General features: G+C 41.0%; 1 protein-coding gene across 1 annotated transcript; it reads right to left on the bottom strand.

Annotated features, from left to right (window-relative positions):
- Nucleotides 1-1,649: 1,649 nt before the first annotated feature.
- c19h6orf136 (chromosome 19 C6orf136 homolog) lies at nucleotides 1,650-10,214 on the bottom strand. Its single transcript, XM_037693667.1, has 6 exons — nucleotides 10,206-10,214; nucleotides 9,463-10,140; nucleotides 4,132-4,220; nucleotides 3,865-4,065; nucleotides 3,691-3,760; nucleotides 1,650-2,010 (listed from the first exon to the last, which is right to left on the bottom strand). The coding sequence occupies exons 1-6, from the start codon at nucleotides 10,212-10,214 to the stop codon at nucleotides 1,867-1,869; spliced, it is 1,191 nt and encodes a 396-aa protein (XP_037549595.1). The 3' UTR covers nucleotides 1,650-1,866.
- Between the last annotated feature and the right edge of the window lie 1,480 nt (nucleotides 10,215-11,694).

Raw genomic sequence — 11,694 nt, 5'->3', positions numbered from 1 at the left:
GTGACAAAACAGGTAAAGGATTTTAAATGTAGTGGGGTTTTTTCCATGTTTATGTGTTTACAAGACTTGCATAAGAAAAGACATGAACTTTAAAGAATGGAAAAAACAAAACAATTACTTTGTTTCTATTTTTTGTTGCATTTTCTAAAACACGAAAGTTGAAAAATGAAAACAGAAATATATATATATATATATATATATAGACATATATATATATGTCTATATATATATATATGTCTATGTATCTATATATTTATCTATATCTATATCTATTTATCTATATATAGATATATCTATATATAGATAAATATATATATATATAGATCTATATATATATTTCTGTTTTCATTTTTCAACTTTCGTGTTTTAGAAAATGCAACAAAAAATAGAAACAAAGTAATTGTTTTGTTTTTTCCATTCTTTAAAGTTCATGTCTTTTCTTATGCAAGTCTTGTAAACACATAAACATGGAAAAAACCCCACTACATTTAAAATCCTTTACCTGTTTTGTCACATAACTGGTTCCTTTGAACTTGGAGCAGCACAAGTGAAACAGGAAGTGACATCACAGGCAAATAATGGTGTATTATAATGTCTGTTTTTATGATTGACAATGTAAGGTGACCGAGTGCCAAGAGAGGCCCCTACAAATAATATGTATTATTACTATTAATTTCCTGCTCTTTAAACTCCGATAGATTAAAGATAATCTGAACACTGCTGTCTGTGATCCTAGTTAGCACCGTTCACACCACTTCCTGTTACTGACGTCACTTCCTGTTACTGCACATGAGAATATCTCAACTGCTCCTCTCAGCTGTGTGAAATTATTTTTTCAAAACATCATCTTGCCAAAAACACATTCACTGATGACAAAATGTGTCGTCACAGACCATCGTAAACCGTAGGAACTGTGAAGCATCAACCAGTTCTGACTGAAATGTTCATTTATTATCGACTCGACACAAAGTTTGTGAAGAACTGTTTGTTTTGTTGCTTGCTGTTGAAGTTATTTAGTTTGTGGTAGTCCGATAATAAAAAGAACCAAACTCGAGAGGAAGGCAGGACTACTTCCTGGAAGGACAGTTTTTAATTAGACTGACGTTCTTTCTCATGGGGCTGCAGGTGGTACGAACACGTCTAACACGAGTAACACCCAGGACCTGCTTTGTCATGAACTCACATCTGATAATCCAAGATGGCGGCCAGTTTTTGAGGTGGCCGTCGCGTCGTTGAAACGTTTTGTTTTTCTAGTCAAATTTTTAAAAAGAACATTGTGGCAGATGGAAATTCCACGATTTTGGCTTGAAGTTGTTCTGCGTGTCGGGCTTTGTGCGATCAAACGATATTTTCATATTTTAATCATTTACAGTTTTAACTTTTATATCCACAATTTTTGTAATAACTGACTTAATTTAGCATGACCAAAAATCTATACTTTAATGCAAAGACTGAGAAATGTGAATAATTAAATCTCAATTTAAAAAGACTTCCAAAGGCCGCCACCTTGTCACATGTCTTATTGTTTTCCTATGTGGATGCCGTGGTCTTTGCGTGACGCAGCCGAGGACTGAAGTCTATCGTTTAGTGAAAAGTAGTGAACACGTCCAAGATCGTTTTATTGAGGTAATGATTATTATGTGACACAGTTTGCAGCTAAACGTTTATTTCTCAGCTGTTAATCTGATGGCTTTAACAGCAAACATGAACCTGTGCAGCTAAACATCAGGCGAAGCAGCAGAAAGTCACGACTGTGTCCAGATGAGAGGCACCGGGGACAGAACCAGGACATGAACCAGAACTTCTAAGGTACGCACGAATGAAACTCTTCAGGGACATGCGTTTAATTCAGTGGATGCTGTGGCGTCAGTTTCTCTTGTGGCGCAGGGAGGAGAGGAAGAAGGGCAGCAGGTTGAGAGCAGGTCTGTGCTCCTCCACACCCAGAGCCACCAGAGCGCCCTTCAGGAGGGTGGTTCCTCTGGGGAGGAGCGGGGGCTGGGCTGGCATCACCTGGAACACAGAGGGGTTCAGAGATGAGAAACAGCTCTCTTCTTCACAACTTACAGGACAAGTCAAAGTTGGAAAAACTAAAGAGCTGCAGGTGGACTACAGGAAGATCAGCCCCCCCAACCCTATCAACATCAAGGGTACTAAGGTGGACACTGGACTGCTACAAATATCTGGGGGTCCACCTAGACCAGGGGTCTGCAACCTGTGGCTCTTTGGTCCCTCTGCAGCGGCTCTTTCAAGCTTTGACCAAAACTGACAAAAGTGAATTTTATTTGTTACACAAACAACAAAAAGGATGAGTTCAAATAGTTTTCCTCTCATTTCTTTTGCAAATATGTGAACACTGGGGCGAGTACGAGGAGTAAAACATACTTGATGCTTTATTTCTTTATTTGAAGAGCTGTCTGCATAGTTTCAAGAGAATTTAATGTAAAAACGATAGTAAAACTGATCCCCCCTCCTCTTTACAAGAATCTGGTCTTTCATCATTAGATATGTTTTGCTTCATAATGTCACCCCTACTGGCCACAAAAAACTCCTCCAGCAAACCTAAAGTGGCCCATGGGCCACCAGTTGATAACCACAGGTGTAGCAAGTTGTTGCAGCTCCAGACACATTTAATTTAATGAATAAAGGCGTAAAAATGTCTCTTTGGATCGTAAAGGTTGCAGACCCCTGACCTAGACCATAAACTGGACTGGACAGCTAACACCAACAAGTGTCTACAAGGACAGAGTCGCCTTTTTCTTCTGAGGAGACTCAGGCCCTTTAACATCTGCAGGACCATGCTGCAGATGTTTTACCACTCGGTGGTCTCCAGCGTCGTCTTCTACATTGTGGTGTTCTGGGGCAGCAGGGTGAAGAAAGCTGATGCCAGCAGACTCAATAAACTCATGAAGAGATCTGGTTCAGTTCTGGGAGTGGACCTGCAGTCTCTGACAGAGGTGTCTGAGCAGAGGATGATGAGGAAACTGATCCAGATGCTGAACAACACGTCACCCCCCCCCCTGCATGACACCCTGGACTCTTACTGCAGCACCTTCAGTCGTAGACTGAGACCACCAGGTGCTCCACAGAACAACACAGGAAGTCCTTCAAACTTTTAAACTCCTCCCCCTTTCTGCACATTGGACAATAAAACTGATCCTGCACAATAAACTCTTTAATGTTTCTGTCTGCACCTCACCTGTTTTACAACTTAACTGTTGGTATTTTTTATATCTTGTGTGGTTCAACAATTTCCTGCAGGATCAATAAAGTTCTATCTTATCTTTACCTACTAACTGACCTACGATCTGTCACTCTGCTCCGCTTTGGACAAGATAAAAAAAAAAAAAAAAAAAAAACACACACAACTTTATTATACCAACTTGAATATCTTGCACTAAAAACATTCGGGTTTACTTCATTCTCTGTTCAGTTCCAGTCCAGAAAAACACTCGTCTCCCAAACTACAAACACTCACTATTCAAATGCTCGTTTAATAAATCACGGTTCGGTGGAGTCTGCAGTTTGTTTCTTGTTCCCTCGAGGTTCGATTTGGATCGTTTTAGAACCCGATGAAGACCAGGTCCGCTTTGTTCCGTCCTGAAAAAAAACCTGTAGAACCCTAGAGCTGACAGAGTGTGGAGTTTCTTTTTTTCTACGTCTCTACCTCCAGTATTTGTGATAACTGCTTACCTTTTCAACTTTGTGACAACGGATGAGTCCGTCATGTCCGATGTAAAACGTGGAGAACGCATCGTACGACCTATAGGAGACAGTAGCTCTGATCAAAAACAGTTTGACACATAAACCGTTTAAAGACGAGTTCCTGAAGACGGAGCAGGTGCACAAGGCTGGACAAGCCGTTACCTGTACAGCTGGGACTTGTCTCTGCGGAAGAAGAACAGCAAGAGAGTGTATAAGGGCAGGCCTCTGACCCTCCAGCGGGCCTTGATGGACCCGTCCTCCGTGTGCTTAGTGAGCTTCAGAACTTCCAGCCGAACATGGGCGTAGTAACACAAACACAGCAAGCGCCAAAGGGTGAGCGTGAGCCGGTACGCCACGAGACCCCTGCATGAAGGGAGAGAGCATCAGCTAAACACACGGACAGAAGCAGAAGCTGGACGTGCTCATCACCTGCTCCTGCTGTTCGTCAGGCCGTTGATGAACTCCAGGTCGGTCGAATACATACCGAAGTCGTGGTTTTTCGCAAACAATCTTGGAAGCTGCAAAACAAACAGGAAATCATTTCCTAATGAGGCGATGCATGTGAGACGAGCTGAAAGTGATAAACAGATGCTGAAGGAAACGTAGTTTGTTTGTTTGTTTATAGTGTGAACGTTTCTGAATCTTTCTCGTCATTTTCTTCAGCACGTTTTCCATCACGCAACTCGTTCCTCTGCTTTTGTTTAACTTTTTAACAGTTCGTGTCTCAAAACCTTCGGCTCATTCAGGACATTCCGGCTGTGACTTTTTGGCGTTTGTGCAGTTTTTACTTTTTGAAATATTTAGCTTTGTCGGCCATGTTTGTCTCGCTGAAAATGAACGGAGCTCTCTTCACATCCTTCAAAACCTCCCAGCTGTTTTCAGCTTCAGCTGTTTTCAGCTTCCTTTAGCTAATATTAGTTGATTTTTAGATATTCATCTACTCTTTTCAGATTTGTTTTCTGCAATAAAAAAAGCCTAACAAATTTTCACCTTGGGATGTTTTGTGATTAATTTTCAACTTTTTAAGCTCCTTCTAATTTCAGCTCTTTTTTAAAGCCATTTCCAGCTGCCTTTTTAATTTCTGCTCATTTCAATTTCGTTTTTCTAAGTTTAGATTTTTTTTTGTACTCTATATCACCTTTCAGCCTATCACAATTCAGCTGATTTCTGTAAAATTTCGGCTTTTATTTCCGTTTTCAGCAAATGTCGGCTGTTCAAACTAAACTCACATCAACAGTTTACAATTAGTTCAGCAGTTAATGTTCATTTTCACAGGACATGTCTCTAGTTTTTGCTCAATATGTAGCCAGATGTCTAACATATAAAGCTCTCAACAACTGGACTCCATCTTCTATTACAATCTCCATATTTTGCTAACAGAGCACTTCACTCTCAGACTGCAGGTTTACTTGTGCTTCCTAGTCTTTCTAAAAGAAGAATGGGACGCAGCGCTTTCAGTGCTCAGGCTCCAACTTGGTTCTGTCAATAAAACTGACAACTTGTTTTGATAAATCCTATAGTTAGGGTTGGCTTGGGTTTCCTGAGTTATTCCTATAGACTTGACTGCTGGAGGACATCCTCAGCACGCCTCCTCATTCTGCTCCTTACTCTCCACTCTGTGTGTTTGGTTTTGCCGTCACTAACTTCCTGTTCTCTGCTCGTCTTCTCATAGGAACCACAGCCGGCCCGTTTCTTCTGTCTCCTTCCTGTCCTCTCTGTCTCCTTCCTGTCCTCTCTGTCCCCAGCTGGTCGAGGCAGAAGACCGCCCATCCTGAACCTGGTTCTGCAGTGCAGACAGTGTTTTTCTGGGCTGGAACTGAGCAGAGAATGAACCTTAATGTTTTTGGTGCAAGACATTCACGTGTGCAGGAGTTCCACTGTGGAGGAGAACAGAGGGAGGTTTTTGTTGTCTGAGACAGAGCAGAGTGACGGATCCTGGAGAGAGGAGGGAACTAATTTATCCACCAACAGGTGCAATTAGAGTTGCGATTTATGGACAGAGCTGAAATTCGGGCGGTGCTTCTACAGTGCAGTTTTACGAACCATACAGCACAAAGAAAACTAAATAAGAATGCACGCCATAGAATTGTGTTAATCTACTTGTAGCGGAGGAGGCAGTAAGTTTATATGTTGAGGGTGAGGAAAGAAATAAAACAAGAGTGCAGAAGGTAATCAGACTATGAAAAGAGAGTAGTGCTGATGCATTGCGCAACTAATTCGCCCATGTGGCCCCGCCCACTCTGCTTTGCTTGGGCGTAGGTTAAATCGCTCCATCGGCGACAGCATGACTCAAATTATGCACGACTTTCTTTTAGGTCTAAATTAAAAAAGGCTTGTTCTATATTTTTCCAAATATTTTTGTTCATCTGTATAATAGCCTCTTTAGAGATGTTTTTTTAGGCTATTAGTTTTGTATGTGAATATCCATTTGGTAAAAGAAAAACATATATCCTCCTTTCTTTAGAATATATTTTTTAAATATGTCAAACTGATTTGCTTACTAAAGCAGTAAAAGCTTAATTAAAACAACATGTCAAGTTTGCTTTGGGTTCGGGCCTCTAATTAGAGTTAATTATTCACACAGATACGAGTTTTAACACTTGATGGGTCGTCGGCCTTCTCAATAATCGTTTCTGTAGGAGGCTGGAGTCGTTCCCAACATCAGCACATAGGTATTGTGTGTGGTGAAAATGTTGGTGAACACAGACTGTTTAAACACTGATGAACATGTCTCACCAGCATCACAGGCATGAAAAGAGTTATGACGTCATAACAGCAGCTGCTGTCAATCAGTTTTGTAGAGAAAGATAACATGCATAATAATAATGATGTGTATTGTCATCACTGTATGTTCCCATACAATGGTGAAATTAGATCTCTGCATTTAACCCATCCACCACCAGGTGGAGCAGTGGCAGCTATTGAGGGCACCTGGGGAGCATGTAGGGGATAAGGTGTGCTGCTCAGAGACACCACCATGACATCATGTGCAATGACTGGGGATCAAACCTGGGACTTTCGGGTCCCGAGTCGGCTGCCCTGCCTCTACCATCCTTTCAAGAATGTAATAAAGAATTAGTTCACACTGAATTTATCTTTATTCTTTATCTTGCAGCAGCCCAGCTGAATACACGCAGCTCAAAAACTTCACTTTGTTTTCTGTAACTACAGAAAAGATCATGAAATCTGATCAACGTCAAAAGCACCGTATTGTGAACATCTGAATGAGACTGTTTTAACCCTTTAACTTTATGACTGTTCATGCTCCTCAGGGGTTAAATCAACCACCTTATTTAAATGATTAAAAATACTAGTTTTAAATATTTTTACCAAGAAAAACTAATCAGTCTTTTAGAACCGTCAGCCTGAATTAAAAAAATAACTCATTTCAATTACCGGTACTTTTTTTTTCTCTTTAAGGGTCTTTTGTTTAAAAAAACCCTCCACATCAGATGTTTTAAAAATTGACAAAATATTTATTTTAAGGTAATTTTGGGAGGAAAAAAACAAAAAAAAAGTGTATTTTCCTCCATTAGTACGGCCTCTGGGTCAACATCCACATTCTCCTGTTGCAGTTGCAACATGCTTAATTACGCAGCTGTGCGTTTATTTAAAAAAAATTACACTGTAGTTATTAGTAGGCCTGTCACAATAACAAATTTTTATGGGCGATTAATTGTCTCAGAAAGTATTGCGATAAACGATAATATTGTTTGAAATTGAACAATAATTAGTCATTATTGTCAAATATAAGAAAAACTGTTGGCTAATTTTTGTGTATCATACCTTTTTTGACCACTGGATGGCAGTATAAGACTGAAGTGAAGGATGGATAGTGAGGGAGCGAGCAGCTTCTCTTTAAGAAAATGGGAGGGAGGCCCCTTGACGTGACATGGGCTGTCCCTCCTTCCTGTTTTTCAGTTCTCAAAATGGCGGACGCTTGGTGTGGTTTGAGCTCTTTAGCATAGCATTTGTCACACTAAGTTTTTAATAAAAAAAATCAGTAAACAAGTTCTCAGCTTCTTTTTGCAGAGAAAAACAACTTTTTAGTCGAAGGCACAGGTTTCAACTGTGAATTTTGGAGCTTCGACAAGACGGAGGTTTTTTCCCCGAGGTCGGCCTGTTAGCTTAGCTCGTAGCTTAGCTTCTCAGCTTAGCTGCTTTAAACGATGCAAAAAGGTAATTTTGGACGTTAAAACGGATTTTAAAGAGAAAGGGAGGGGTCAGAGAAGATCACTGAAGTTGAGCTTTTTGTCATCCAGTGTCTTCAATAGAAAGAGAGAGACACGAAGAAACGATAAAGCTGATAAATGAACATGAGGTTGATAATTTTCATTTATCATGTGATTAATTGATTTGTTGTTTATTGTGACAGGACTAGTTATTGGTAAAAAACAAAGAAAAACCTGTGAGAGATACCTTTTAGGTTACAAGTCATACTTTGAAAAGAGATGTTTACACTGAGCGCTAGAAAACTAACATCAACAACTGGCTCATATTCAGAAACTGTCTGCGAACGAGCATGGACTTTGTTGTTTTCAACCAGTTTGACAAGACTGTCAACAAGGAAGAGGGCCGGCAATGGAGGAGGGGGCGTGACAAAGAGACCATCTTAGCACCAACATAACTGGTTTGTTCCACTTTGGAGTAAACTGTTGGGGGAAGAATCAGTTTTGTGTTGTGTGTTTCTTTGTCTGATGAAGCCTTCTGGATCGAAGGCGAAACGTTTCAGCACAAAAAAAAGAAACTGTCCAGATGACCTGACTGAAAAATGTTGGATTGTATACCTGGATTATTGAGCATGGACTTTGGTGTCTGCAAACGGTTTCCACACGCCTGTGCTCCACGTGTCCAAATCAAGGCCCGAGGGCCTAATCTGGCCCCCGTTAACGTCTTGTCTGGCCTCAAGAGGATTTCAAATGCAAAATATTTTTTATGGACGAAGTTGGTAGAGCTGCCGCCTCTCAGCGAGAAGGTTGTTGGATCGAATCCTGGCTGGGGCACTGTCTGGGTGGAGTTTGTATGTTCTCTCCGTGCATGTGTGGGTTTTCTCCAGGTACTCTTGTTTTCTCCCACAGACCAAAAACATGCATGTTAGACTGATTGGTGACTCTAAATTGTCACCCTCCACCCACGCCGACTGCACCTCCACGTCGCCACCATCACCCCCAGTGGGCAGGAGGCCGCGGACGGTGTTCACAGCCGAGCAGATCGACTGCCTGGAGAGGACGTTCTAGAAAAACACGTAGCTGGGAACAAGATGGAGCTCTGCAAGAAGATCAACCTGTCTGACAAACGGGAAACTAACCACCCTCATTTGCCCTCCACTGGGCCCTTGAGCAAGGCAATTAACCCCCACCATCTGCTCCCAAACAGGTCCCTCTTGGAAATGAGTCCTCATGACTCAATGAGACTACATGCATAAATAAAGGTGAAATTTAAAATTTAAATTTAATGCAGACTTCTCGTGACAGCTGGTCAACTTTGAGGCCAAAAAAAAAAAGAGTTTTTCAGGAATCTTTGATTTTGATGTGAAAGAGTGACAGAGAATGTTGAATAACTTCAGCAAATGATTGGTCTGAATCAAGCTTTTCATTTTTGGCCCCCTTTTGTAACAGTGTGACACGCCTGCAGCCTGCTGGACCATAAAACTGACTTTATTGTGTTTTCATACCAACACGATAATAAGGTAATAAAAAAACATCTGCCGACAGCTGAGCATGTTTCTGCCCAATGAGCAGACTAACTGGTGGCTCTTACCTCTACCCTCAATCTTTCGTACATTATGGCCAGTTTCTCCTCTTCTTCACTCTCCCCCTCATGAAGCCGTTCTTCTCCTCCATCTGCACGGCTGCACTGAGGCAAAGACAGCAGCGGGAGCAGCTCTGCAGACTTCCTCTTGAGACCGCTGTCATGGCTGGGTTTTAGTAAACCGACAGGAGCCTCGACTGTTCCCGGACAATGAAAGCAATAAAACCGTGAGCCGTGCACGAAGGGAGCAGGACAGCCCTCTGCTTCAAACAGGCTTCTGAAGCAGTCGTCTTTTCTCTTCGCAGCGTCGGCTCGGTTCTTCTGCAGTCTCTCGAAGCTGATGTCATCCTGTTGACTGCCATTGATGGTCGTCAGTGGAAACGGGAAATCGAGGAGCTTCTGGATCCCTGTGGTCTTCAGCTCTCCTGGTTTAATGTCGTTAAAGACGGAGAGCTGCAGCAGAGTGCGCATGTCGTTGGACTCGTCGTGCTGCACCAGTACGCACACGCCCAAGGACTCTTCCCAGTCCTCCTCGTAGCACTTGAGTCTCTGCTGGCTCTCATGATGCAGAGGATAGGACAGCAGGGGCTGCTTCAGGGTCTGGTACCTCAGGCTGTTAGGAGGTGCCATGGACCAGGTGGCACTGCTCAGCAGGCGGGGCCGACACAACCATTGACAGTCAAAAACCTGAAAGGAACAACAATGATTTAGAGTTTTAGTACTGAAAACAAGACTACCGTAATTACAGTTACACTGCTCATGTTTCAGTTCAGTCATTATATATACACAGTATATAAAAAATAAATATATATATATATATATACACACAGTATATATATAAAAAAAAAATATATATATATATATAATCAATATATATCTATATATCTCTATATATCTATATATAGATATAGATAGATATATATAGTATTTATACTGTATATGCACATGCCTTTCAATACTGAACCTCTTCACAATATTCTAAATTTCTGAGACACTGAATTTTGGTTTTTCATCATATGTAAGCCATATTCATCAAAATTACACGAAAACAGGCTTGAAATATTTGACTGTGTGAAGAATCTATAGAATTTATGAGTTTCACTTTGTTTGACTAAAAAATTTAACTTTTTCACGTTGTTCAAATTTTTTGAGATGCACCTGTATTTACTGTATTTTTCAGACTATAATACACACTTAAAATCCTTTAATTTACTCAAAAATCAACAGTGAGCCTTATAATCCGGTGCGCCTTATGTATTAATTCTGGTAGTGCTTACTGATCTCGAACCGATTTTATGTCGTACACGGCGCTCAAAAATCTGTCAACATGAACTTGTTTCGCTTAACGCGCCTTATAGACATTAAGTATATGGCGGCAGCCATCTTGGATTTTGACGTAGCAACCCAATTTTTGATTGAAAACTTTTCTTACTCTTAGATGTAGCCACACACCAAAACAGAAGTTGGCACCTGACTTATTTTTGTAATTAACCAGCTCACAACATGCGCAATAATTCACCATCTTCACTGAGCTGAAGGCCCCCCCCCCCCCCCCCCCAGCAAAGTGTGAAAGGAGAGGAAAATCTGAAGAAGTCTTCTGGATAAAAACAAAACATTTCCAACAAAGAAGAATCCGTCCAGACGACCTGACTCATCCTTGTTAGATTTTTCTACCTGGATTATTGAGCATCAGGACGACAAGAGGAAAACCAGTTCACGTTTTTCAGAAAGTAAAAATTCTCGTTATTTTTTAATCAGTTTGTAGATTTGTATTTTTTAAGCATTTAGCAGCCTTCCGTGAACTGGAAACTTTTTATGGAACCTAAACTCAGAAGTTCATTGCTGGAACTAACATTTCTTCAGCTTTTGCAGTTGCTGCTCCATATCTGTGTAATAGCTGATCATTTAAAACCCACTGAGACTTCGAAAGCTTTGCTCAGGACCCGTCTTTCTTCCCTGGCCTTTGATGCAGGCAGAGTTCGAGAACCAATGAGAGCTGATGTTTTTTTCTTTGCCGTGTGTTGTTTTAATTTTTTACTTTCTTCGTTTCCTTGATGACACAGTATATCTTGTATTTCCTTATTCTTATAGTTTTAAATTTTAGTAAATTGTGAAGCACTTTGGTCAACCTTTGTTGTTTATTGCGCTACATGAATCAACCGACACCGACGCAGCAGGCTGAAGCGTGTTAATGTTAGAATCCAGCAGATTACCTGACTGAGAGTCGAGCTGTGTTTTTCA

The sequence above is a fragment of the Nematolebias whitei genome, chromosome 19 (genome assembly GCF_014905685.2).
Source record: "Nematolebias whitei isolate Nwh7 chromosome 19, NemWhi1, whole genome shotgun sequence".
Classification (NCBI taxonomy): Eukaryota; Metazoa; Chordata; class Actinopteri; order Cyprinodontiformes; family Rivulidae; genus Nematolebias; species Nematolebias whitei.
The sequence above is the reverse complement of the archived record's forward strand: the minus strand, read 5'-3'. Positions and strand labels throughout refer to the sequence as shown.

Coding starts and splice junctions, on each gene's coding strand:
- c19h6orf136 (XM_037693667.1), bottom strand. Junction 4,221..9,462: donor ACGAAAGATTGAGGGTAGAG/GTAAGAGCCACC, acceptor TTTGTTTTGCAG/CTTCCAAGATTGTTTGCGAA. Junction 2,011..3,690: donor GTTGTCACAAAGTTGAAAAG/GTAAGCAGTTAT, acceptor TCTGTGTTCCAG/GTGATGCCAGCCCAGCCCCC.